This window comes from Phocoena sinus, chromosome 15 (genome assembly GCF_008692025.1).
Source record: "Phocoena sinus isolate mPhoSin1 chromosome 15, mPhoSin1.pri, whole genome shotgun sequence".
Lineage (NCBI taxonomy): Eukaryota > Metazoa > Chordata > Mammalia > Artiodactyla > Phocoenidae > Phocoena > Phocoena sinus.
The window spans coordinates 78,018,580-78,042,252 of record NC_045777.1 but is presented as its reverse complement, the minus strand read 5'-3'; the positions used below and the strand labels follow the sequence as shown (position 1 = coordinate 78,042,252).

Below are 23,673 nucleotides of genomic sequence, written 5' to 3'. Positions count from 1 at the left end.
AGGTTATTGCAAGATGAGTATAATTCCCTGTGCTATACAGGAGGTCCTTGTTGGTTACACCTTCTGCTTTAATATCCAATAGGATTTTGACTTGCTTGCAAGGACTTTAGGGGAGACATTAAAAATATTTAACAATTGGGGGCTTCCCTGGTGGCGCGGTGGTTAAGAGTCCGCCTGCCGATGCAGGGGACACAGGTTCGTGCCCTGGTCTGGGAAGATCCCACATGCTGCGGAGAAGCTGGGCCCGTGAGCCATGGCCGCTGAGCCTGCGCGTCCGGAGCCTGTTGCTCCGCAACGGGAGAGGCCACAGCAGTGTATAGGCCCACGTACCGCAAAAAAAAAAAAAAAAAAAAAAAAAAAAAAAAAAAATTTAACAATTGGGACATTGCCCAATCAGAACAGAAGTCAACTGGAGTGGGTTCTGGGAGTCCTGCTGTGCCAGGCCCTGTTGGTTCTGAACTGTGGGGAGGTCAGGGGTGGCCAGGCAGGTACTATTTACCAAATAAGGTAGAGTAGTAGTTCAGTATTATGATATGAGCCGCCCCCGCCGACCCCATAAAGGACTCTTGAATAAGAATGTGGTATGTTATCACACACAGCAAGCTCCATCAAATTGTTATATGAGAAAAAAACGCCTGGCTAATAAAACTCGAGCAACAGAATTAAAGGGCTTTAAAAGAAGCAGGAAAAACAAAATGCACATAAAGAGTGGCATGCTTTGCTCTTTCTGGTGGTGAGTGTCCACTGAGACAGCGCACGTGGCACAGCAGGGGCTAGGACCATCTTCTCTCCCCCAGGATACTCACCATTGCTGAGTTCAAGGCCGGGAAGTGGTCTGAAGAGAAAGAGACATTGGTGAGTGCAACAGAGGTCACTCTTCCTCTCTTGTCCATTTAGTTCTATTTGACAAACTTTTGTGAGTGTCAGTGCGAGGCTAAACTAAAACAGGCTGCCCACGATCACCAAGAAAAGGGAGCGAGGACACACAGCTCCCAGAAGCAGAATACGATGAACTGAGTGTGACAGGCAGCATGACATAGCACTTGACTGCAGGGACCCACAGCCCGCGTCCTGGGGTTAGCATCCCTGTGCCCCCCAGCTTCTCCACCTCGAGCAAGTTACGATCAGCAGCTCATTCTCCTGACCAGGCAGGGGACTCTCACGTACCTGATGACTGTGAATTTGATAAATTCTGCGGCATCCAAGATCCTTCTCATGGAGCTGATTTCCAGGTAGCCAGGGGCTTTGAATACCACCCCCGGGGGCATGCCATCGATGACCACACAGCCAGGGTTGAAGGTGATCTTCCTGTAGGGAACTTTAACAGGGAAATCCACTCCAATCGCTTCACCTGTGATGATACAAAGAGTGTAAAACCAGTTGTGTGTCACTGGCTTTTCCGAAACCATGCTTTGTCTTTAATGTCAAGATTTTAAAATTAATCGCATCAAGTAACAACATTGGTGATCAGCCATTACTTTATTTTCCAGCCACGCTAGGGTGTATGAATAATTTTATTGATTTTGAAATTGGTAACAGGTAGTGTAGCAGACTGTTTCTCTCCCCATGAAATACGCATTATCATAGTATCTACCTGAAAAGGGTTTTGTGAGGATTAAATGATGAATCACAAGTCAGACACTAAAAACAATACTCAGCTATGGTAAAAAGTCAGTAAGTGAAAGATAGCTATTATAATTATTTTAAAAATATTTTAAATTCATTTTTAATTGAGATATAATTGACATATAACATTGTATTAGATTTAGGTGTACAACATAATGATTTGATAAAGATAGCTATTTAAAAAAATTTTTTATTGAAGTATAGTTGATTTACAATGTCGTGTTAATTTCTGCTGTACAGCAAAGTGATTCAGTTATACATATATATACATTCTTTTTTTATTTTTATTTTTTTTGTGGTACGCGGGCCTCTCACTGTTGTGGCCTCTCCTGTTGCAGAGCACAGGCTCCGGACGCGCAGGCTCAGCGGCCATGGCTCACGGGCCTAGCTGCTCCGCAGCATGTGGGATCTTCCCGGACCGGGGCACGAACCCGTGTCCCCTGCATCGGCAAGCGGACTCTCAACCACTGCACCACCAGGGAAGCCCTACATTCTTTTTTTAATATTCTTTTCCATTATGGTTTATCATAGGATATTGAATATAATTCTCTATGCTATACAGGGGGACGTTGTTTATCCATTCTATATATAAAAGCTTACATCTGCTAACTCCAAACTCCCACTCCATCACTCCCCCAACCCCCTCCTCCTTGGCAACCAGCAGTCTGTTCTCTATGTCCGTAATTCTGTTTCTGTTTCGTAGATAGGTTCATTTGTGTCATATTTTAGATTCCACATAAGTGATATCATATAGTATTTGTCTTTCTCTTTCTGACTTACTTCACTTAGTATGATAATCTCTAGCATCCATATTGCTGCAAATGGCATTATTTCATTCTTTTTTTATGGCTGAGTAGTATTCCATTTTATATATATATATGCCACATCTTCTTTATCCATTCATCTGTCGATGGACATTTAGGTTGTTTCCATGTCTTGGCTATTGTGAATAGCGCTGCTATGAACATAGGGGTGCATGTATCTTTTTGAATTATAGTTTTGTCTGGATATTTGCCCAGGAGTGGGATTGCACGATCATATGGTAGTTCTATTTTTAGTGTTCTAAGGAACCCCCATACTGTCCTCCACAGTGGCTGCACCAGAACTTCTATTCCCACCAACACTGTAGGAAGGTTCCCTTTTCTCCACACCCTCTCCAGCATTTATTATTTGTAGACTTTTTAATGATGGCCATTCTGACTGGTGTGAGGTGGTACCTCACTGTGGTTTTGATTTGCATTTCTCTAATAATCAGCAATGTTGAGCATCTTTTCATGTGCCTATTGGCCAAAAGATAGCTATTATTATTATGAAATTAGTGTTTCCATGTAAAAGTTCTTCTTCAGTAAAAATACACACTAATTTTGATCACATCTCCTTCACAGAAAGATCAATTTCTTAGATAAAGTAATCAATTAGAAGGAAATATTTCAAATGTATAAAATTTGGTTATGTAACAATATAAAAACGTACCAAATTTTCGGCTAAAGAGGTCATTGACTTGTTCTCTTAGTTGTTTTATTTTTTCAATGCTTGATAATCTTTCCTTCTCATTATCTAAAAAAATTAAAAAAACAAGCAAACCAGGTTTATTCATGTATTTGCTCCCCTGAAAAGCTGTTGGAGGAAACACCTGTTAGCACATGTGAAAGCACTTTACCTGGCTTATCATTCAGTTTAGTTTTAGCAATAATTAAGCATTTTGGAAATTTGTAAATTTAAGGCATTATAGATGACAGAGAATTTTCCAAATTATGACTATGTAAATATAAGACATACTACTTTAGAGAACATTTTCAATATCATGCAAGATAAGGATGTCCACTTTCACCCCTACTCTTCAACATTATAATAGAGATCCTAGCCAGTGCAATACAGCCAGTAAAATGAATAAGATGTATGTACTAGGATTAGGGGGGAAAATTTTTTAATACTTGAAATTTTTATTCTATTTAATTTTGAATAACGAAAAGTGATTATGTGGTTCAAAATTCAGGTGATATAAAACAGTACATCATGAAATGTCTCCCTTCCATCCCTATCTTAGCTCTCAAGTTTCCTTCTTTGGAGGAATCTATGCTATTAGATTCTTTTGTATCTCTCCAGATATGTTTTATATACACCTATTCAGAAAAGAAGATTAATTGATGGGCAGCAAATACATTTCACCTCTGTGGCCAGTTCCAATCCAATGGTAGCCAGTGCTTGGAGCTGGCTGCCCTAAGGGGTATTTTCCAGGTAATGCACCAGGGCAGGGCTGTGAGAAGCAATATATCTGATAAACAATGTACAATATAGCAAGATATTCAGTGTGCGGCAATTGGAAGCATATTTTATATTCCTGAATTGTCTTTCCTTAGTTGACAGGGTGAACTTAGCAAAAAAAATAGCTCCAAGAGACTAACCCATGTCACAAAGTGGTTAAAATATAACAAAATGAAAAACATAATCTAAATTATGATAAAGTCAGATAGAATTCCATACCTGGAATCGTCACCTGAACGATGTTAAGATCTTCAACACCTGCTGCAGAATTTGTAATATTGGATGAATTGGTGTTTCCTTAAACAGAAATTGAAATTTAGAACTTATAGCACATTAGGCTACTTCTCCTCTAAAACTATCAAATTGCCACTTTGATCAGAAGGCCAGACTAGGGAATTCCCTGGCGGTCCAGTGACTAGGACTTGGCGCTTTCACTGCCAGGGCCTGGGTTCAATCCCTGGTTGGGGAATTAAGACTGTGCAAGCCAGGAGGCATGGCCAAAAGAAAAGAAGGCCAGGCTAAATTTTTTAAACTCCAGAGAACATTTAGCTGGCTTGGCAATAATTGATGTTTGAGTCTCTGTAGTTTAATGTCGATGTCAAAGGAGAAAGGGCACCAGGGCTTTTATTTAGTTCATAGCCCCTGATACTTCAGTCTAATTTGATTTAAAAAGAAGGGTGTTTAAAAATATATTTCCGGGGCTTCCCTGGTGGCGCAGTGGTTGAGAGTCCGCCTGCCGATGCAGGGGACACGGGTTCGTGCCCCGGTCCGGGAGGATCCCACATGCCGCGGAGCAGCTGGGCCCGTGAGCCATGGCCGCTGAGCCTGCGCGTCTGGAGCCTGTGCTCCGCAACGGGAGAGGCCACAACAGTGAGAGGCCCGCGTACGGCAAAAAAAAAAAAAAAAAAAAAAAAAAAAAAAAAAAAAAATATATATATATATATATATATATATATATATATTTCCTGGGACTTCCCTGGCAGTCCAGTGGTTAAGACTTTAAGCTCCCAGTGCAGGGGGCAGGGGTTGGATCCCTAGTCAGGGAACTAAGATCCTGCATGCCACTCAGCCAAAAAAAAAAGAAAAAAATTTTTCCTTTGCTGTTATTCTCGGCTTAAAGGTGGGGGGTGGGAAAGAAGACATACGAATGTGTCCAAGAGGACACTTAGGAAGCAGATGTCCTATGAGAAATGAGCTAACAGACAGTCAGGGAAAGGCTCAGATGGGGTTATATAGTAAAAGCACAGTTGACGTTATCATGATTTCTGGTCAAATGATACACGCAATGCTCACTTAAATGGGAAATGTAAATGAGCCTGTCTAGTCCTTTCTGAGGGACTCGAAGTTCAATCCCTGTGTTCTGTGAAAGACCAACCATTTGGGTGTTTGAGATTCTGCACGTGAAGAGCAAGACCTCAAAGGGACACAAGGAGACACACCATCGTTCTTCCCCTCTCCCCCCTTCATTCTCCCTGCCTTCATTCTTCCCTCCCTGCCCCCTTCATTTCCCCCTCCCCCTTCATCCTCCCCCTCTCCCCTCTCCCTTTCAGTTTCCCCCTCCCCACTTCATTCCCCTCCTTCTGGCTTCATTCTTTCCTCATTGGACCAAGCACAGTTTGACCCTACTCTGGCCAGGGCTAATTTGCACAGCCTAATTCTGTTGTCTGACAAGCCTAGAGCACTGGGTACCTGATGGGAATATGGGCTGCTCTGGTCATAGGTACACACACTTTGAGTTCAATCTTTTCCCTTTCAGAAAAAATGAAAACCGTACTTAGCCGTGTGAATGTGGCGAGGTTTTTGGCAACCAACCTTCAATTTTCACCTCAGCTTCAGGGTCCTCACTCATTTCTGAAGGGGCAAGCTGAGTAGAATCTTGAAAAACAAAATTTCTAAAATGGCATTCGTTGTTTATGTATTCTCATGTTCCAACATTTTACTGCTCCTATACCCAAAAAGTCGCTTATCCCGGCATTTTAAGCACATTTTATATTTACTAAACATAGAGGTATAAACATAAAGGTAATTTTAATTTTAAAAAGGATAATAGGGTAATAAAGGATAATCTTATAAGGGATAAGAGGAGATAAGAAACTTTCAGATATTATCAAATAATATGAAGTTACTCGCAGTGATGGACACAGAATATCCTTCTATTTGAGCTAATGGAATACGTGTGGTCCTAGTGTTTTGTGGTTGTCATCGGGAATTACTAGGATTCAAAAAAAGCCATTTGCTCCTTTCTTATCCTGCCAGCAGCCCCCAGGTGATTCGTGGTCTATTATTACATGGATGCATGTAATGTACACGACATATACGTGCTCAGTGAAATATGCCAATCACAAAAAAGCAAATATCATATGATTTCACTTATATGAGGCACCTAAAGTACCTAATTGAGCTTTCTGGTGGATAAGAATTATGACATATACATTAAGTTCTACGTATAGACAAAAGCCTGGCTAGCTTTACCTCGCCTAACTCTAGCTCATTTTAGAAAGATTTGTCAAATCTTACATTAATTGTTAGCAAAAGACTAGAATGCAAACTGTTTTGATATTGTACCATCGTTATGTAGGATGTAACCTTTGGGGAAAAACAGGTGAAGGTACATTGGACTGCTCTGTACTATTCTTGCAGCTTCTTGTGAATCTATAATTATTTTAAAATAAAAAGGTTTTAGGGAGTTCCCTGGTGGCCTCGTGGTTAGAATTCTGGGCTCTCACTGCCGTGGCCTAGGGTATAATCTCTGGTTGGAGAACTGAGATCCCACAGGCTGTGCAGTGTGGCCCCATCCTGCCCCAGATAAATAAATAGATAATAATAAAAATAAAAGGACTGACATAAAATAAAAAGGTTTTAAAAATCAAACAAATTCAGCTCTATTGTAAATGGGCTTCCCACAATATCGTAATAAAAAAAATCTGTTTAGATATGAACTATTTCGAGGGCCAACATCCCATGAAAACTTTCTGATTCTAATTCAGCACCCGTTCTACAACTGACTCCTACACAGGTCTTCTTCTTTCCAAATATTGTACTATCCATCCATTTAAAAAATGACCAAACAATACCTTAACAGGCTTTTACAAAGGAGAGTAAAATGACATAAGGGAGGAACAGATTTAAACTCAATTCAAAATAATTGTCCTCCTTTACATCCAGAGAAGGTCAGAGATTGAGTTAAAGAAAAGAAACAAAAAATTAATGGAAGAATCCTGACACACGCTACAACATGGATGAACCCTGAGAACATTGTGCTCCGTGAAATAAGCTAGTCACAAAAAGACAAATACCGTATGATTCCACTTATATGAGATACCAAAGTAGTCAAACTCATAGAGACAGAAGGTAGAATAGGGGTTGCCAGAAGGGAAAATGGGGGAGTTGTTGTTTAATAGGGATAGATTTGCAAGACGAAAAGTTCTGGAGATCTTCTTCCCAACAATGTAAATATACTCAGCACTGCCAAACTGCACACTTCACAGTGGTTAAGATGGTAAATTGTATGTTATGTGGTTCTTTTCAACCACAATGAAAAGACATAATTTAGAAAAATAAACAGGAGTTAAATAACGACAGAGTCCGCTTGTCTTCTTGGTTCTAAGGCAATGAAGTTCAAAATGAATTTGAATTTAATTTTATGAGTGAATGAACAATTCTAAGACTGGACTCTATCGTAGTATGTTCTCTGGCAAAATCTACCAAAATTCTTCTAGGTCAGAGACTAGAAGAACCATCCTCTACAACAAAAAACTCCAGACTCCCTAAATCAGGAAAGCTATCGAAAATGACTGCAACTCGGCTCCTTGGAGAAAGTTTTTGATGTAAAAGAAAAACACAAATCATTTTGGTACTGAGACAGATGTACAACCCCTAAAAACAAGATCAATTTGCCTGTAAACTGACAAAGACATTCATACTTCTATGTTTGCAGAGGAAATCTCCTTTATTAATTTTATCTTACATAAACCACTTTAAGAGTTTAGGCCTTAAATATTATGCTCAGGGTTTATATACAAACGGAGGGAAGTATATATCAAGTTTTACCTCTAATTCAAGAATTTCCTAAAATTCTATTCAACTTTGCTCAAAAGATTTTGGCAAGCCCATCAAGAAGACAAAATGAAATAAAGTAACAAAGGGCATCAGTGCAAAGTTTTCTTACCACTTAACCTCTATACCCAGGCACTTAAAGTAGAATCATTTACAAATCAAAAGAGTAAGAGAGTGACAGAGTTCTTAATATGACATCTTAGGATGAGGACTCGGCCAGTTCTCTAAGAAGGCATGTTGTCTTCTGTATTTTCAAATGTGTGTTTAAAAGAGTATATTCTTGGCTTCCCTGGTGGTGCAGTGGTTGAGAGTCCGCCTGCCAATGCAGGGGACACGGGTTCGTGCCCCGGTCCGGGAAGATCCCACATGCCGCGGAGCGGCTGGGCCCGTGAGCCATGGCCGCTGAGCCTGTGCGTCCGGAGCCTGTGCTCCGCAATGGGAGAGGCCACAACAGGGAGAGGCCCGCGTACCGCAAAAAAAAAAAAGGGTATATTTTCTTCAAAATACTGTAAACTAAAAAAAAAAAAAAGAGAGAGAGAGAGAAAATGCCTTATTTTTCTAACCTTCTACTGGTAATTCCATTTCTATTACTTCAGTGCTGGCAGAAGAATGATGGCTCTCTGAAAGGAAAGCAAACAAGGCAGAAATACAAATTTTAAAAAAGAAATCATTTAAGAACAATGCAAATAATTCAAGACCCCCACAGGAATATACATGCAATACTTCGACTCCCTAATATCAAATTCACACAAACGATCCTTTCTTTACGTTTTTTCCTTTGTTTTTATCTGTGCTTTGGAAAAATTTCAAATACAGAAAAGCAGAGAGATGGCATCATGAAGCCATGTGCCCGTCCCTCAGCGCCAACAGTCATCAACTCACGTCATCCCGTTTTATCCGTGCCCACCCCACCCAGCACTGGTAGTTTAAAGTAAATCCCAGAATTCAGTGTGCAAATATTGCATAACTACAGGCAGCTACATAAGTAAAGTCTCTTCCTTTAACATTACCATGATATTGCAATGACCCCTCCAAATGAACAATTATTCTTTACCATCATCTCATAGCTAGGCATTGTTCAAATTTCCTCAATTGTCTCATAAATGTCTTCTCTTAAAAAAAAGCTTTATATTTGGAAATAGTTTTAAACACAGAAAAGTTGCAAAAATAAAATAGTACAAAGAAGATCCATCTACCCTTTACTCAGATAACATGATGTTAACAATTTACCCTGTTGGTAATCTTTGTCTCTCCCTCCCCCCACCCCCAGTCTATATAGAGAGATAGATGTATATACATACACTTCTTTTTCCTGAAGCATTTGAGGGAAAGGTACATACATTATGGACCTTTATCTCTGAACGCTTCCGTGACTATTTCCTTAGAATAGGGATATTCTCTTATACGATCACAGTATAAACTCACAGAATTTAACATGTGAGACAATTTTATTTATTCTACCGTTCGTATTCCAACTTTGTCAGTTGCCCAGATGTTCATTATAGCCTTTCCCTTTCAGTAGGGGATCCGGTTTGGGGGGTCAGGTCTTGTCTTTAGCTGTCACATCTCCTTTAATCTGGAATGGTTCCATAGTCTGTCTTTGTTTTTTATGGCATTCCATTTCTGAAGATTTGAGCCCCCTCCTTCCCCCCCTTCCCCTCCCCACTAGAATGTTCCTCATTTTGAGTTTGTCTGACGTTTCCTCATGGTTAAGACTCAGGTCTTGCATTCTCAGCCAGAACACTGCCTAGATGACGGTGTGTCCTTCTCAGCATATCACATACACAGGCAGCTGGAATTGGGGGCTGGCAGGATTTTGAGTTGACAGGTCTCATCCTGCTGTGAAAAAATAAACCACCTCGGGGCCAATATACAGAGGCCATCTTTGGTTCATTTCTAGAAAAACACGTGACTTCAACGTTGCATCATCAAACTGGTCAGCCTGTGTAACACACAGTCACAAATGTGACAAAGATCAAATTACTTACATATAAAAGCAAGTCACGCACCCATGTTGAATCTCATTACATGACTTTACCAAACAGAAGTTGAGGTAAGTAATTTAAAAAAACAAAAACAAATTGCCTCGTGTTAGGTTCAAGCCTAAGCAAGATCAAGATTACATTCTTTTCCTCCTCTTCCATTCCAAAAAGTAAAAAAAAAAAAAAAAAAACCCCAGAACTAAATATCACACACAGTAAATTCAGTGTAGATTAACTTAAAATACTGACACGCTCTGGAAAGTGGGCATGGAGGAACAGACCTTTGAAATACTTCAAATGAGGAATTTTTTGAAGGACCTAATTTGGAGCACAAATTTCATCATCAAATTTGGGTTAGAGATATGGATTCATAGCCATTCCATAAAGAAAAAAGGCAAAATTACAAATAAGTGAATGGCAATGAAATTCTGACACCTGCTACAACATGGAAGAAACTTGAAGACATTACACCTAGTGAAATAATCCAGTCACAAAAGGATAAATACTGTCTGATTCCAGTTATATGAGGCACCAAGAATAGGCAAATTCATAGAGACAGAAAGTAGAATGGGGGTTGCCAGGGGCTGAGAGGGAGGGAATGGGGAGTTATTGCTTAGTGGGGACAGTTTCTGTCTGTGATGATGAAAAAGTTCTGGAGATGGATGGTGGTAATGGTCACACAACACTGGGAATGTACTTAATGTCACTGACCTGTGCATTTAAAAATGGTTAAAATTGCAAATTTTATGTTACGTATATTCTACCACAATAATAATTTTTTTTTTTTCTTTTGGCTGCACCGTATGGATTGCGGGATCTTCATTCCCTGACCAGGGATCGAACGCAGGGCCTCGCCAGTGAGACCACCGAGTCCCAACCACTGGACCGCCAGGGAATTTCCACAATAATAATTTTTGAAAAAGGAAATGAGTGCTAAGATGACCAGTATCAATTTACCAAGAGGACAAGGGCTCTCAGGTAAATTTATTCACAGTTATAGCAAAAATATGCCTGGTCTAGAGTTTTGACAACAAAAATCCTATGTACTGAATGGGTATCAAATGTGTTCAAAATGATCTGATAATCAGTGCTTTCAAGTCAAGTCAAAATTAATCACAAATTTTATTTTATACAGATTACACAGGTTAATCTTACATTGAATTTGCTTTCTAAAAACTGAGATATAATTCACATACCATAAAATTCATCCTTTTAAAGTGTACAGTTCAGTGGTTTTCCATATATTCACAAGGTAGTACAACCATCATCACTATTTCTAGAACATTTTCATCACCCCCAAAAGAATCCCTGTGCCCACTGGGGGTCCCTCCTCACTCCCTGCTCTCTTCAGACTCTGTAACCACTAATGGACTTTCTGTCTCTATGGATTTGCCTGTTCTGGACATTTCATATAAATGGAATCATACAATATGTACCTTTTTGTGTCTGGCTGAAGAATATTCCGTTGTATGGATAGACCACATTTTGTTTCTCCATTCATCAGCTTATGGATACTTGGGTTGTGTCCACCTTTTGGCTATTAAGAATAATGTATAAGTTTTTGTGTGGACATATATTTTCTCTTGGGAAAATGTAGAATTGGATATGTATCTAAGAGTGGAACCGCTGGATCATATGCTCCTCATTTAGCATTTTGAGGAACTGCCAAACTATTCTGAAAAGGAGCGGTACCATTTTACATCCCCAGCAGCAATGTACGAGGATTCTAATTTCTCCGCATCTTCACCAACACTTGCTACTGTCTGCCTTTTTTTAAAAAAATATTTATTTATTTATTTATTTTTGGCTGTGTTGGGTCTTTGTTGCTGCGCGTGGACTTGCTCTAGTTGTGGTGAGTGGGGGGCGACTCTTTGTTGCGGTCCGCGGGCCTCTCATTGTGGTGGCTGATCTTGTTGCAGAGCATAGGCTCTAGGTGCGTGGGCTTCAGTAGTTGTGGCACGCAGGCTCAGTAGTTGTGGCTTGTGGGCTCTAGAGCGCAGGCTCAGTAGTTGTGGAGCACGGGCTTAGTTGCTCTGCGGCATGTGGGATCTCCCCGGGCCAGGGATCGAACCCGTGTTGCCTGCATTGGCAGGTGTATTCTTAACCACTGTGCCACCAGGGAAGTTCCCTGTCTGCCTTTTAAACGAACATCATCCTAGTGGGTATGAAGCGATATTTTGTGATTTGGGTTTGCATTTCTCTAGTGATTAATCTAGCATCTTTCCACATGCACATTGGCCATTTGTATATATTCTTTGGAGAAATGCCTATTCAAATCACCCATTTTTATTTTTTATTTTTTTTATTTTTATTTTTTTTTTGCGGTATGCGGGCCTCTCACTGTTGTGGCCTCTCCCGTTGCGGAGCACAGGCTCCGGACGCGCAGGCTCAGCGGTCATGGCTCACGGGCCCAGCTGCTCCGCGGCATGTGGGATCTTCCCGGACCGGGGCACGAACCCGTGTCCCCTGCGTCGGCAGGCGGACTCTCAACCACTAAAGCCCCATCTTTTTTTATATTGTGTGAGGTAGAGGTCCAAATTGATCTTTTTGCAGGTGGATATCCAGTTGTTCCAGTACCATTTTTTGAAAAGACTATTCTTTCCCCATTGACTAGTCTTGGGCACCCTTGTTGAAAATCAACTGACTACAAAAATATTGGTTTATTTCTGTACTCTCCATTCTATTCCATTGATTCATATGTCTATCCTCACGCCAGTACCACGGAATACTGATAATGAGAGCTTTGTAGTAGGTTTTGAAATCAGGAAGTACACATCTTCCGACTTCGTTCTTTTTCCGACAGCTTTGTAGTAGGTTTTTTTTTTTTTTTTTTTGCGGTACACGGGCCTCTCGCTGCTGTGGCCTCTCCCGTTGCGGAGCACAGGCTCCAGACGCGCAGGCTCAGCGGCTATGGCCCACGGGCCCAGCTGCTCCGCGGCACGTGGGATGTGGGATCTTCCCGGACCGGGGCACGAACCCGCGTCCCCTGCATCAGCAGGCGGACTCTCAACTACTGCGCCACCAGGGAAGCCCTGTAGTAGGTTTTGAAATCAGGAAGTACACATCTTCCAACTTCGTTCTTTTTCAAGATTGTTTTGGCTCTTCAGGGTCCCCTGCATTTCCATATATATCGTAGGAAAGTTTTCCAATCCATGAACACAGGATGTCTTTACATTTATTTAGTTCCTTAATTTCTTTCCACACTGTTTTGTAGTTTTTTGTTTTTGTTTGTTTTATAAAATAGTGCAGCCACTTAAAAAAATATATTTATTTATTTATTTGGCTGCGCTGGGTCTTCGTTGCGGCATGCGGGATCTTTAGTTGTGGCATGCGAACTCTTAGTTGCAGCATGTGGGATCTAGTTCCCTGACCAGGGATCGAACCTGGGCCCCCTGGATTGGGAGCATGGAGTCTTAGCCACTGGACCACCAGGGAAGTCCCTGTTGTGTAGTTTTCAGTGTCCAAGTCTTACACTTCTTTGGTTAAATTTATTCCTAAGTATTGCATTCTCTTTGATGCTGTGGTAAATGGAATTTTTTTAAATTTCAGTTTTTGATTGCTAACATATGGATACACAATTGATTTTTGTATATTGACCTTGTATCCTGCAACCTTGCTAAACTTAATTTATTAGCTCTAATTTGTGTGTGTATTCCTTGGGATTTTCTATATACAAGATCATGTCATCTGCAAACAGAAATAGTTTTACATCTTCCTTTCCAATCTGGATGCCTTTTTTATCTTACCTAATTGCCTTGCCTAGGACCTCCAGTACAATGTTGAAAAGAAGTGGCAAGTGTCTCGTTCCTGGTCTTAGGGGGAAAGCCTTCCGTCTTATTAAGTATGACATGAGCTATGTAGGTTTTCTGTAGATGCTCTTAATTACGTTAAGTTCCCTTGGATTCCTAATTTGAGTGTTTTTTTTTCTTTTTTTTAATCATGAAAGGGTATTAGATTTTGTCAAATGCCTTTTTCCTACATCTATGGGCATAATCATGTGGGTCTTGTCCTTTATTCATGATGCTGTTATTCCACTGATAGATTTTCATATGTTGAACTAATCTTTCCTTCCTAGGATCAATCCCACTTGATCATTGTATGGTCAGGCCATTCAAGATGGCTGCTCTTCTGTTCTCTGTACATGCCCAGCTCGACAAGTCCCTGCTTCACTCACATGACTACCCAGTCCTCCTAATTATAGGGCTTAGTTAGTAACTGGTACATGCCTGCCCCCTGCCCGAGCGCCGTGTTCCTGGTAACTGATGACCCAACCTGATGTTGATTCCCTCTATAAATGGTAGCCTCCTTCTCCTCCAAGCAGTGAAGGTTGCGGTTACGTGCTGCCTGCTGTTTGCCGCACGGTGGGGTGTTGCTCCAGGACTTTGCTTCAGATGTGTAAGATCCCCCTGTCCAATAAGCCACTGATGTCTCCGTCGCTGGGCTTTCTTTGGTCTCGAGGCTGGGCAACTACAAGGCTTGCAGGCCTGTGGGGTGCAGCCCAACAGTCATGATGTGTAATCCTTTTTATATGTTCCTGGATTCATTTGCTAGCATTTTATTGAAAAAGTTTGTACGTCTATGAATAAGCGATATATTTCTGTAGTTTTCTTGTGTTGTTTTTGTCTGGTTTTGGTATCAGGATGATACTGGCCTAACAGAATGAGTTTAGAAGTGTTCCCTCCTCTATCTTTTGTAAGAGTTTGTGAGGGACTTTATTATTTGTTATTTTTTAAATTTATTTATTTTATTTTTGGCTGCGTTGGGTCTTCATTGCTGCGTGTGGGCTTTCTCTAGTTGCGGTGAGCAGGGTCTACTCTTCGTTGCGGTGCCCGGGCTTCTCATTGGGGTGGCTTCTCTTGTTGCAGAGCACGGGCTCTAGGCATGCAGGTTTCAGTAGTTGTGGTGCACAGGCTTATTTACTCCGCGGTGTGTGGGATTTTCCCAGACCAGGGATCGAACCCATGTCCCCTGCCTTGGCAGGCAGAATCTTAACCACTGTGCCACCAGGGAAGTCCCGTGAAGGACTTTAAACACTTGGTAGAATTCACCAGTGAAGGCACCTGGTCCTGTGCTTTTGTTTGTAGGAAGTTTTTGAATTACTAATTCAAATTCTTGTTATATGACTGTTCAAATTTTGTGTTTTATCCTTAGTCAGTTTCAGTAGTTTGTCCATTTCATCTAGGTTACTCGATTTGTTTGCGATAGGCTGATTGCCCCCCACAAAGATATCCAAAAACCTGTGAACAGATTATGTTACATGGCAAGGGGCAATTAGGTTGCAGATGGGATTAAGTGTGCTCATTGCTAACCTTCAGAAAAGATTATCTTGCATTATCCAGCTGGGCTCCATGTAATCGATTTAAATGTGAAAAAGGGAAGCAGAAGAGTCAGTGTCGGAGTGGTGTGATTCGAGAAAGACTGTTAATTCCTTGATCTTGGGCTTTTGTATCCATGTTCCCTTGGGCCTGGAAGGCTTCTCTCCCATATCATGCAGTGTCAGCCAGGAAGAAAACAGAATGGTACTGATGCTCTGACATCCATCAGCATCAAGGAAGCCTGGGTGCACTATGTCTCAGCACAGCTTGTACTGTGCATTCTTCATTTCTGGGGACCCTGGAGATGGGGTCCCTGCACATGTAGAAGACCTATGGGACTTCCGTGGGCCAAGATGTTATGTGTGCACGTGTAAATGTGTGTCGGAGGTCTTCCGAGAGATCTGTGTTGCAGATGGATCATGAGGTCCTGGTGGGGGTAGCTTCCGAGCACTGGTGGGGCCATGTTCACTGGGGCTCCCCGAGGGCCAATCGCCGTTCTGAGCAAGTCACACTGATCGTCTTTTTGGATTAAAAAATATCTCCCTTACTTAAAGGATATAGACATCAATACTTCAGCATGTGAGTATTTAACCTAAATGGTTACAAAAACATTCAGTGCTATGGAATAGAGTCCCTGATGTTAGGCAATTTGGAACTTTTTGGCATCAAGAAGGAAGCTGTTCTACAAAGATCTCTTGAAGAGTTCTGTCATTTCCAAGCCAAGCAGGAGAAAGATTATAAATTCACACATTTAATGTAAATGTTTTTCTTCAAATAATGTACTTCTTTCTGAAAAATTAAAATAGATCAATTGCAGGTACATCTAACTTGTTCATTCCACTGATGCCTCTTGGAGCAGAATCTGTAAGTATCCTATCCCTGACTGTACACGATTTGATCAACACCAAGGTCATTTAAGTTCAAAAATATATTCTTGGGAGCCAAAACGTAATTTAATTAAAAGTAGTTTGTTCAAAACAACAGTAATTTAGAAACAAATGTTACACTGATTCTTCATGAGGGTCACATTCAACTCAGCAAGCACATTCGAGTGCTCAGTATGTAGAAAGCCCAGGCTTGGGGCTCCAGGGCAGGAGTAAGATGCTGTGTTTCCTGCCACTAGCTGAGGGAGTCCTGGCAAAAGCATAGAGAGAACACAGCAGGTCACACTAAACGCTGGAAGCTCCCTGCAGGAGTTGAGATTCTGACTGTGCCCAGAAAGAAGCAGGGGAACTCCTCAGCGGTCTGCAGGGTAGGAAGGGAGTCACAGGGAGGGATCAGCTTATATAAAAGCCCCGTGGAAGGCGGATTCAGGGCACGTTCAAGGAATCACAGACCGAGCTGTGTGTCTGAAGAGCCCAGGGAGGGTGATGGAGGCAGATGAAATAGGAGGGGAGACCAGAAAGAGCAGTAGGAACGTGGAAGGAAACTGGGACTTTACGGGTGGTAAGGAGTCACAGACAGTGTGAGTGGGGGAGAGAGGTGGACAGATTGAAAGAGATTGAAAAGAGATCCTCTGCCCAGAGGGAAGGAGACTGGTCACAAGGGACAGGCCAGGCGGGGGCGCATGAGGGTGGGGTGGGGTTGGCCCAGGACAGAGCAATTACCACAGAACTTCCACTGGTCTCTGCCTTTAGATGTTTTGAAACAATATTTTTAGCGGAAGTTTCAGAGCTACGTAACGCTGCAGAAAATTTTTCAAAGTTAAGATTTTGTAGGAAACATTTCCGATCCGATAATGTTTGAGGATGTGACTGCAAATCGTCCTGCACTCTGTCTCCATTCCCAGTGGAGCTGGAAGATGGAGAAAGAATCTGAACACCGTACGGCAGTCACAGCGACATGATGGTACCATATCGTCAAACTGACATCACGCTGGGGTCCAGCAGGATTTTGGTCTTTGGGTAGAGAACCAAGCCACCTAACTGCACACAGCACCCACCTGTGCCATGTTTGGAAAGTTTGTGTATTTGGTAACAATTGTCTTCTCCCTGTTGAACTTGTATGCTGTCAATGAAACAACTATTAAGAAAAGGCACTTGATGGACTTCCCTGGTGGCTCAGTGGTTATGAATCCGCCTCCAGTGCAGGGAACACGGGTTTGAGCCCTGGTCCGGGAAGATCCCACATGCCGCGGAGCAACTAAGCCCGTGAGCCACAACTACTGAGCCTGCGTGCTACCACTACTGAAGTGTGTGTGTGCCTAGAGCTCGTGCTTCACAACAAGAGAAGCCACTGAAATGAGAAGCCCACGCACGGCAATGAAGAGTAGCCCCCGCTCACCGCAACTAGAGAAAGCCTGCGCACAGCAACAAAGACCCAACGCAGCCAAAAATAAATTATTAATAAAAAAAAAAAAAAAGAAAAGGCACTTGAATTTTTTAGCTCATCTCCATCTCTTTTAACACTTACTATTTTCTCAGCAACCTAGGGGACAGACTGGACAGAAGAGAATTAAGGCGGGAATATTTTAGAACACACAAAATAATATTTAACAGACAAACTCTAGTAAAATGCAGCCTGAAATGTCTTTACATTCACGGATGCCTAGAATCATGTGGATTCAGGCTAAGTATCAATACCATCTATTTTATGACTGTAAAATTGTTTACCCTAATGGCAGTGTGTTAGATCCTGGGTAAATGTACATGGATCTTTACAACTCTTTTCCTGTTTTTCAGATGGGTGCTAATTAAAATTTTCCATCACAGATAACTTCTAAAGAAGAAAATTATTATAAAATGATATTACCTTGCATACTATATTCATAGTAATTAGGATCTTCTGATTCTTTCTTGACTGACATAACTGTTGCTTTCGGTGAAATGCCTTTGAATGCAATGGAAATTATAAAATTATGTGTTAGGCTAGACTTACGAACAGAGATATGACTGGTTAGTATATCTTCCAGGTTCTGTTTGGATTAACACAGCAACACGGCCATCAGCAAAAGAACTTGTAGCTCATGCAGTAGGAACAAATGGTTTATCCATATAAAAATATAAATATAAAATAATAATATAACAACATAAAGCAAAGAAGGAAGGGAGGAGAGATGGATGGAAGGAAGGAGGAAAAGAAGGGAAGGAGAAAGGTCTAATTCCCAGTTTGGGGAAAGTTTCCCTTTCAAGATGGATGAATATGTACATGCATTTATATGCAATATAAGTATTGCAAATATTCTGCTGTAATGGGGCCCAAATTGGCACAGATAATCTTAATTTACTTACTACAACAAAATGAATTTCAAAACCTGGGGAAACTACATTGGTAAAACCAAAAGGCTTTATCAGGGAAAGGTGTAGTAGATGGCAAAAATTAGCCACAAATGTCTTCCATCCCAGTATATACACCTGTTTGCAATGTAACTTTCCCACTCCTATTTTCTAGAAGTGGAAAGCTACTCCACCTTTCGAATCTGGGCCTGGCCATGTGACTTGCTTTGGCCAGTGGGATGCAGGGAGAGGCTTGAAAGGTGCTTGTGCATCAGTGTCTGCTGTTTTTGGAACAGAGCTGCCATGTGAATGAGCCTGGAGGATGTGAGACCAAGAGGAGAGGTAGGTCCAACTCTGGCAGCCGAGGCCTCGGCCCCAGGAGTGAGGCCAGCCCAGACCAGAAGGACGGCCTGGCCAACACACAGAATTGTAAGAAAGATTAAATTATTGTTTGAAGCCACTAAGTTCTGGGGTGCTCTTTTATACTGCAATAGATAACTGATACTGAAGTATACATATAATTTAACTGTGAAAGTTAACAGAAGCAAAAACAAAAATTGTGACTAGCTCGGCATTTCAGCGTTAATTTACAAGTTGGAGGGGAAGTCTTCTGAAAACCTTTAACAGCTCTGTTGGCATAGGGATAGTAAGATTGGGTATTAACAAATGTGACTGTCAAAAAGAAAAATTTGTAAAAAAAAAAAAAAGAAAAATTTGTTAAACTGAGGAACAGAATGGACACGGCCGATGGCCATATCAGTGAAATGGATACTGCACTTGAGCAAGTTGAGGAAATTGCTCAGAAGTGGGACAGAAAGGTAGTCTGGTGGAAAGATTAAAGGAGAGCTCACAAATGGAGGTCTACTTGTGCATAAAAAAGCAAAAAGCTTTTTACATGTCTGTAAGTGATCTGAAAGAATTTCCACAAATTGGTTAAGAGCTGTTGCCCTTAAAATGGGGATGGAATTGGAGGTGCAGTGAGATTTGAGAGAGATTGGAGTTTTGAGAGGGGAGGAGTGAAGAGGAATTTTACTTATTACACTACTTATTACCACTTCCTACACTGAATTTTTATTTAAAATATGTATGACTTTTGTAATTTATAGTAAAACTTTAAAGTACAAACATTTGATAAATATATGACAGTTGGGCTGTCAAAGAAAAATTTCTTTTCAATGCAGGCAACTGAAAGCAGATTTGCCGGTGCAGGATGCAGAACTGCTTCAGCCTTCCCTCAAAATATGAGGGAGGGGGGGGAAATTCAGAAGTTAAAACCATTTAACCGTTCTGTGCCGCAAGGGCTACACAAACATCACAGGAAATAAGGCCAATGGATGGTCACAGAAGCCTGCAGGCACCTGGAAGCAATTCGTATCATGAAATCCATGGTAGAAAGTCACATTAGGGATTGTTTACAGGGAATCACATCTCCAAAGAGAGGCCTCAACAAAAGAGGCCTATTTTAAGGCTGGCGGGAAACGCTCAACCACCCAATAGCTGGTGAGGAGGGAAGGGAAGGCGGTAGGGCCACGGATCCTTGAAAGGGCCCCCCGGGGAGAGCCGACAACCCCTCACTCCCACCCCATTTGTTTTCCCGGTTTCTGAGAGGAGACTGTGGCTTGGGGGTTTTAAATTCTCTGTTACCAACAGAGATGCAGGCAGAATGTATCTGAGCTTGGAAACGCATCCAAGGCTAAGATTTAAAGGGGCAAGCGTGTAAGGCCCGTCATGTGTAAGTGGGATGAAGACGCCACAGCTGAATTCTGTTGGCTGAAATATCTGGCTCCTTTTTGTTGACTTGTGTTGGTTTGACCTAGAATAACTACAATGGACAGGCGCTCTTTTCAGGCTGACGTTGAAGGTGGAGCTTCTACCAAGCACGTGTTTATCTGTGGATAGGAGTGACCCTGGGGTATGACAAGGGTGGATTCAAGCTACTCCTGCTCCAAGGGACTGGGGAGTCAGCGAAGCATAAACCACATCTGACACCTTCAGCAAAGCTCGTGCTCTGACCTCCATTTCACTGGAGGTAACATCTCTCTTCGCCTTCTCTCTCCATCTTTTCTTAATATTGAATATTTTTCTTTTACATTATCTCAGATTTAACTTTAACTTTACATTTGGAACTGTTTCTTATTTCTATGTTGCTTTTCTAAACATTATTAACTTCTCGTTTTACCCCGTACAGTCAGCTTGTGTTCATCTTTATCTTTTTGAGGTTTGAGTTTCAGTTTTATGTACTTATTTTAGGTTTTCTAACATTTCTACTTCTAATGCTTTCAATATTTTTCCATCCCTTGATTAAACATTTGAGTTAAAAAATTTTTTTTCTATTTTTAACCTTTAACATTTTTCCTTCTAATGCCCTTTTTTTTTTTTTTTTTGAGGCGTGGAAGAGCAGGGATGGGGGTTAACTACTCTCACCATCAAAGAGGGATTTTTTTTCCCAATATACATTGTCATAGTAATGTACGTCTATTGTAGAACATTTAGAAATGACAGAGTGTAAGAAAGCAATAAAATAAGCTATGTCCAAAAATAAAAACACTGCTTTATTCATAAATCAAATTCATATTCCAAATGTGTATTCAAGACTTTTTACTCATTTAGCAGTCAAGTTCTAATTTCCATATAATTAAAATAATAACTTTGTCTACAAATATATCTACTTAATAACATCTTAGTACCTAATATTTATTGAATTAGAAGGCTTTTTTTTTCTAGATATTTGAGTAAAATATGATTATTCTGCAAATAAGGTCCCCGTTGAGGTTCATTAGTGACCTATCTCCATTATCTTGTTGATTCTTTGGGATTCTCTACCCAAATATGGACCAATACATCATCTGCAAATTAAAGACAGTTTGTCATTCCCAATCCATATACCTTATATTTCCTTTTCTTGACTTATTGCATTAGCTAGGACTTTCGGTATGATGTTGAAAGGGAGTGATGAGAGGGGACATCCTTGCTTTGCTCCTGATCTTAGTGGGAAGGATTCTAGTTTCTCAGCATGAAATATGATGTTAGCTGTGGGTTTTTTGTAAATTTTCTTTTATCAAGTTGAGGAAATTCCCCTCTATTCCTGGTTTACTGAAAGTCCCATTTTTAAGTAAAACAAAAGAAAGGAGTCAAATAATGACCTGCTGAACACCTGATTCTACAAGCATCAGTGTACATACCAGAATCTTCCATGGGTTCAGTCTTCACATTGATGGGGGCACAGCTAAAAGGAGAAGGGAATGCTGGTCAAGATGGGCAGGGTGAGAACTGCCCAAAGGCATCTGGACACACTGAATCTAATTCCCAGATCTCCATACCATCATAGGTTCCCCTCCCCCCATCAAACTGAATGCAAAGCTACAACTTTAATGTTGTAACAAATTATTAAGAAAGTTAAAGGTGTCAATGAATATTTTCTCATAATCCCAAGCATCCTTTTGAATAAAGAATATGTAACAAAATAAGACATTCCATAGCCTAAAAACTAATACATTTGGGTTAGATGTGGACTTAATTTTTTATTTATCCCTTACCTTTCACTTGGTGATGTCACTGATCTCTCAGCATCTGTTACCAACCCAGGTTCACCTGTGCATGAGTAAGAAGACACATGCTAGCCTCTGTCTGCACCTTGAAATATGACAACATTCAAAGGCGTATAAAGGGAAAGCGAATACAAAGAGAACAGAATTCCTGGCTCTAGGTCATCATGGAATAGCAGCGGAGGAGAGACCAACTCAAAGCAGCCCCCAGGGCCTGGGCCATCTGTGTGGGCACAACGGGGGCCAAGGAGCAGACCTGTGCCGGAGCGACCTCTGGCAGGTTACTAAGCCTCCTCGTGCCTCAGTTTCCTCGTCTCAAAATGGTGGTTGGGTGAGGATTAATTAATACATGCAAAGTGCTTAGAACAGTGCCTCTCACAAAATAAGTGTCAGCAGCAGCTATTGCCGTTATTTCTATAATGACAATACAAGCCACCTGGGACAACAGTTACCTGGTCACCTGCCACCCCTCACCCTCCAGTCCCTCCTTTAATGTGAGCTGGGGGACCCCAGGAACTCACAACTGCTCCAGAAATACCTGCTCTGTGAGTAGCCCATGCACAGGCGTGTCTCATTGCCCTCTGTACCCCAAGGTAGTCCATGTGGACAGACCCTCCACCCACCCCTGCCACCTGGCTTCTGTACCTATATAGGCTCAGCATAACACCCTCTTTAGACCTGGTCTTTCATGAACAGCTATGGCCCAAGGTTTCCAACTATGATCCAGAATAATAATCTGAGAAAATAAGGAGGTGGGCATAGATGGATCTCTAAATGTTCCTGGTAAACTTACTATTTTCTTTTTTGGTCCCTTCATCAGTTAAGGAGCTAATGAGGGGTCCTGGTTTCCCAAACATGGTCTCAGACACCCTGCACATAACTTTCTGCCTGACCACGTGGAATGGGCTTCCTGGGGGAACCAAGCTATTGAGATCCTGCTTATCTTGGGGGCCAGCTCCTCCAGGAAGCTCTTCTGACCATACAATTCTAACCCCTTCTGGGGGCTCTCAGGGATTTCCTCCACGGGTCACCCCTGGTTCTCTGAACAGTCTCTTTCCTCCTCACAGATCATGTATCTCAGAAGCACGGGAACGGTCACACAGCCCAGACCACTCCTGAATCCCACAACGCCTGGCCTGTGGTTGGTGCTCAGAGACCAGGAAGTCACTCCAGCAGCCTCACAGTCCTGTGCACATGGACAAGGTAGATCTCCTGCCCGCCGAGGGCTGGACGCAGGCGCTCGCCGGCATGCGAGCTGACGGGAGGGTGGCGTCCCGGCTCTCAGGCTGGGTATGTGTGTTTCCCTGAGCTGTAGTCCCTGCGAACATCCCCACCACCCCTGGCCCGGGGATCAGAGGTGGCCTCCTCAAGGCAGGAAAGACAAAGCATAAACAAGCTTTAGAATGTGCCAAACTTGCATTTTAATTAAGAAGCAGAACTGGTTTAGCAGTCAAGGGCAGTCACCAAGTATGAGAAGCTGTCACTTACCAAGCTGACTCACGGGACCCAGGAAGGGTCTGCAAGAAAACCAATACTGTTACCTGACATGAACACACAAGACGGACAGATTAAACATCTGAATAACCAACTTCTAAACATAACGGGACAGAATTAACTAACTGAAATTAAGTCAGTGTATCAGCTGTTAGGAGCGGGTAGAGCCTATCAC

At 41.7% G+C, this 23,673-nt stretch overlaps 1 protein-coding gene and 1 long non-coding RNA gene across 5 annotated transcripts in view; one reads left to right on the top strand and one right to left on the bottom strand.

Annotated features, from left to right (window-relative positions):
• Nucleotides 1-23,673, bottom strand: part of LOC116739843 (general transcription factor II-I repeat domain-containing protein 2) — a 54,443-nt gene that overhangs the window by 3,330 nt on the left and 27,440 nt on the right. The window contains exons 6-15 of one of the 2 annotated variants that reach the window (XM_032604630.1): nucleotides 23,493-23,521; nucleotides 21,996-22,050; nucleotides 21,642-21,685; nucleotides 17,996-18,073; nucleotides 8,511-8,567; nucleotides 5,704-5,766; nucleotides 4,111-4,188; nucleotides 3,100-3,183; nucleotides 1,168-1,351; nucleotides 807-835 (exon numbers count right to left, since the gene is read on the bottom strand). In XM_032604630.1, the coding sequence (XP_032460521.1) occupies nucleotides 807-835; nucleotides 1,168-1,351; nucleotides 3,100-3,183; nucleotides 4,111-4,188; nucleotides 5,704-5,766; nucleotides 8,511-8,567; nucleotides 17,996-18,073; nucleotides 21,642-21,685; nucleotides 21,996-22,050; nucleotides 23,493-23,521 (701 nt within the window). The remainder of the gene's footprint in view (nucleotides 1-806; nucleotides 836-1,167; nucleotides 1,352-3,099; nucleotides 3,184-4,110; nucleotides 4,189-5,703; nucleotides 5,767-8,510; nucleotides 8,568-17,995; nucleotides 18,074-21,641; nucleotides 21,686-21,995; nucleotides 22,051-23,492; nucleotides 23,522-23,673) is intronic. The other variant, XM_032604631.1, reaches the window with a different exon arrangement.
• On the top strand, nucleotides 695-23,657 carry LOC116739846. 3 transcript variants are annotated; one of them, XR_004345721.1, is made up of 5 exons: nucleotides 695-855; nucleotides 10,764-10,907; nucleotides 18,635-18,888; nucleotides 20,308-20,488; nucleotides 23,072-23,657. It is a non-coding gene; the product is annotated as an uncharacterized LOC116739846 (long non-coding RNA). The 3 variants fall into 3 exon arrangements; XR_004345722.1 differs by lacking the exon at nucleotides 695-855 and adding an exon at nucleotides 3,179-3,864; XR_004345720.1 differs by lacking the exon at nucleotides 695-855 and having other exon boundaries at nucleotides 8,445-10,907.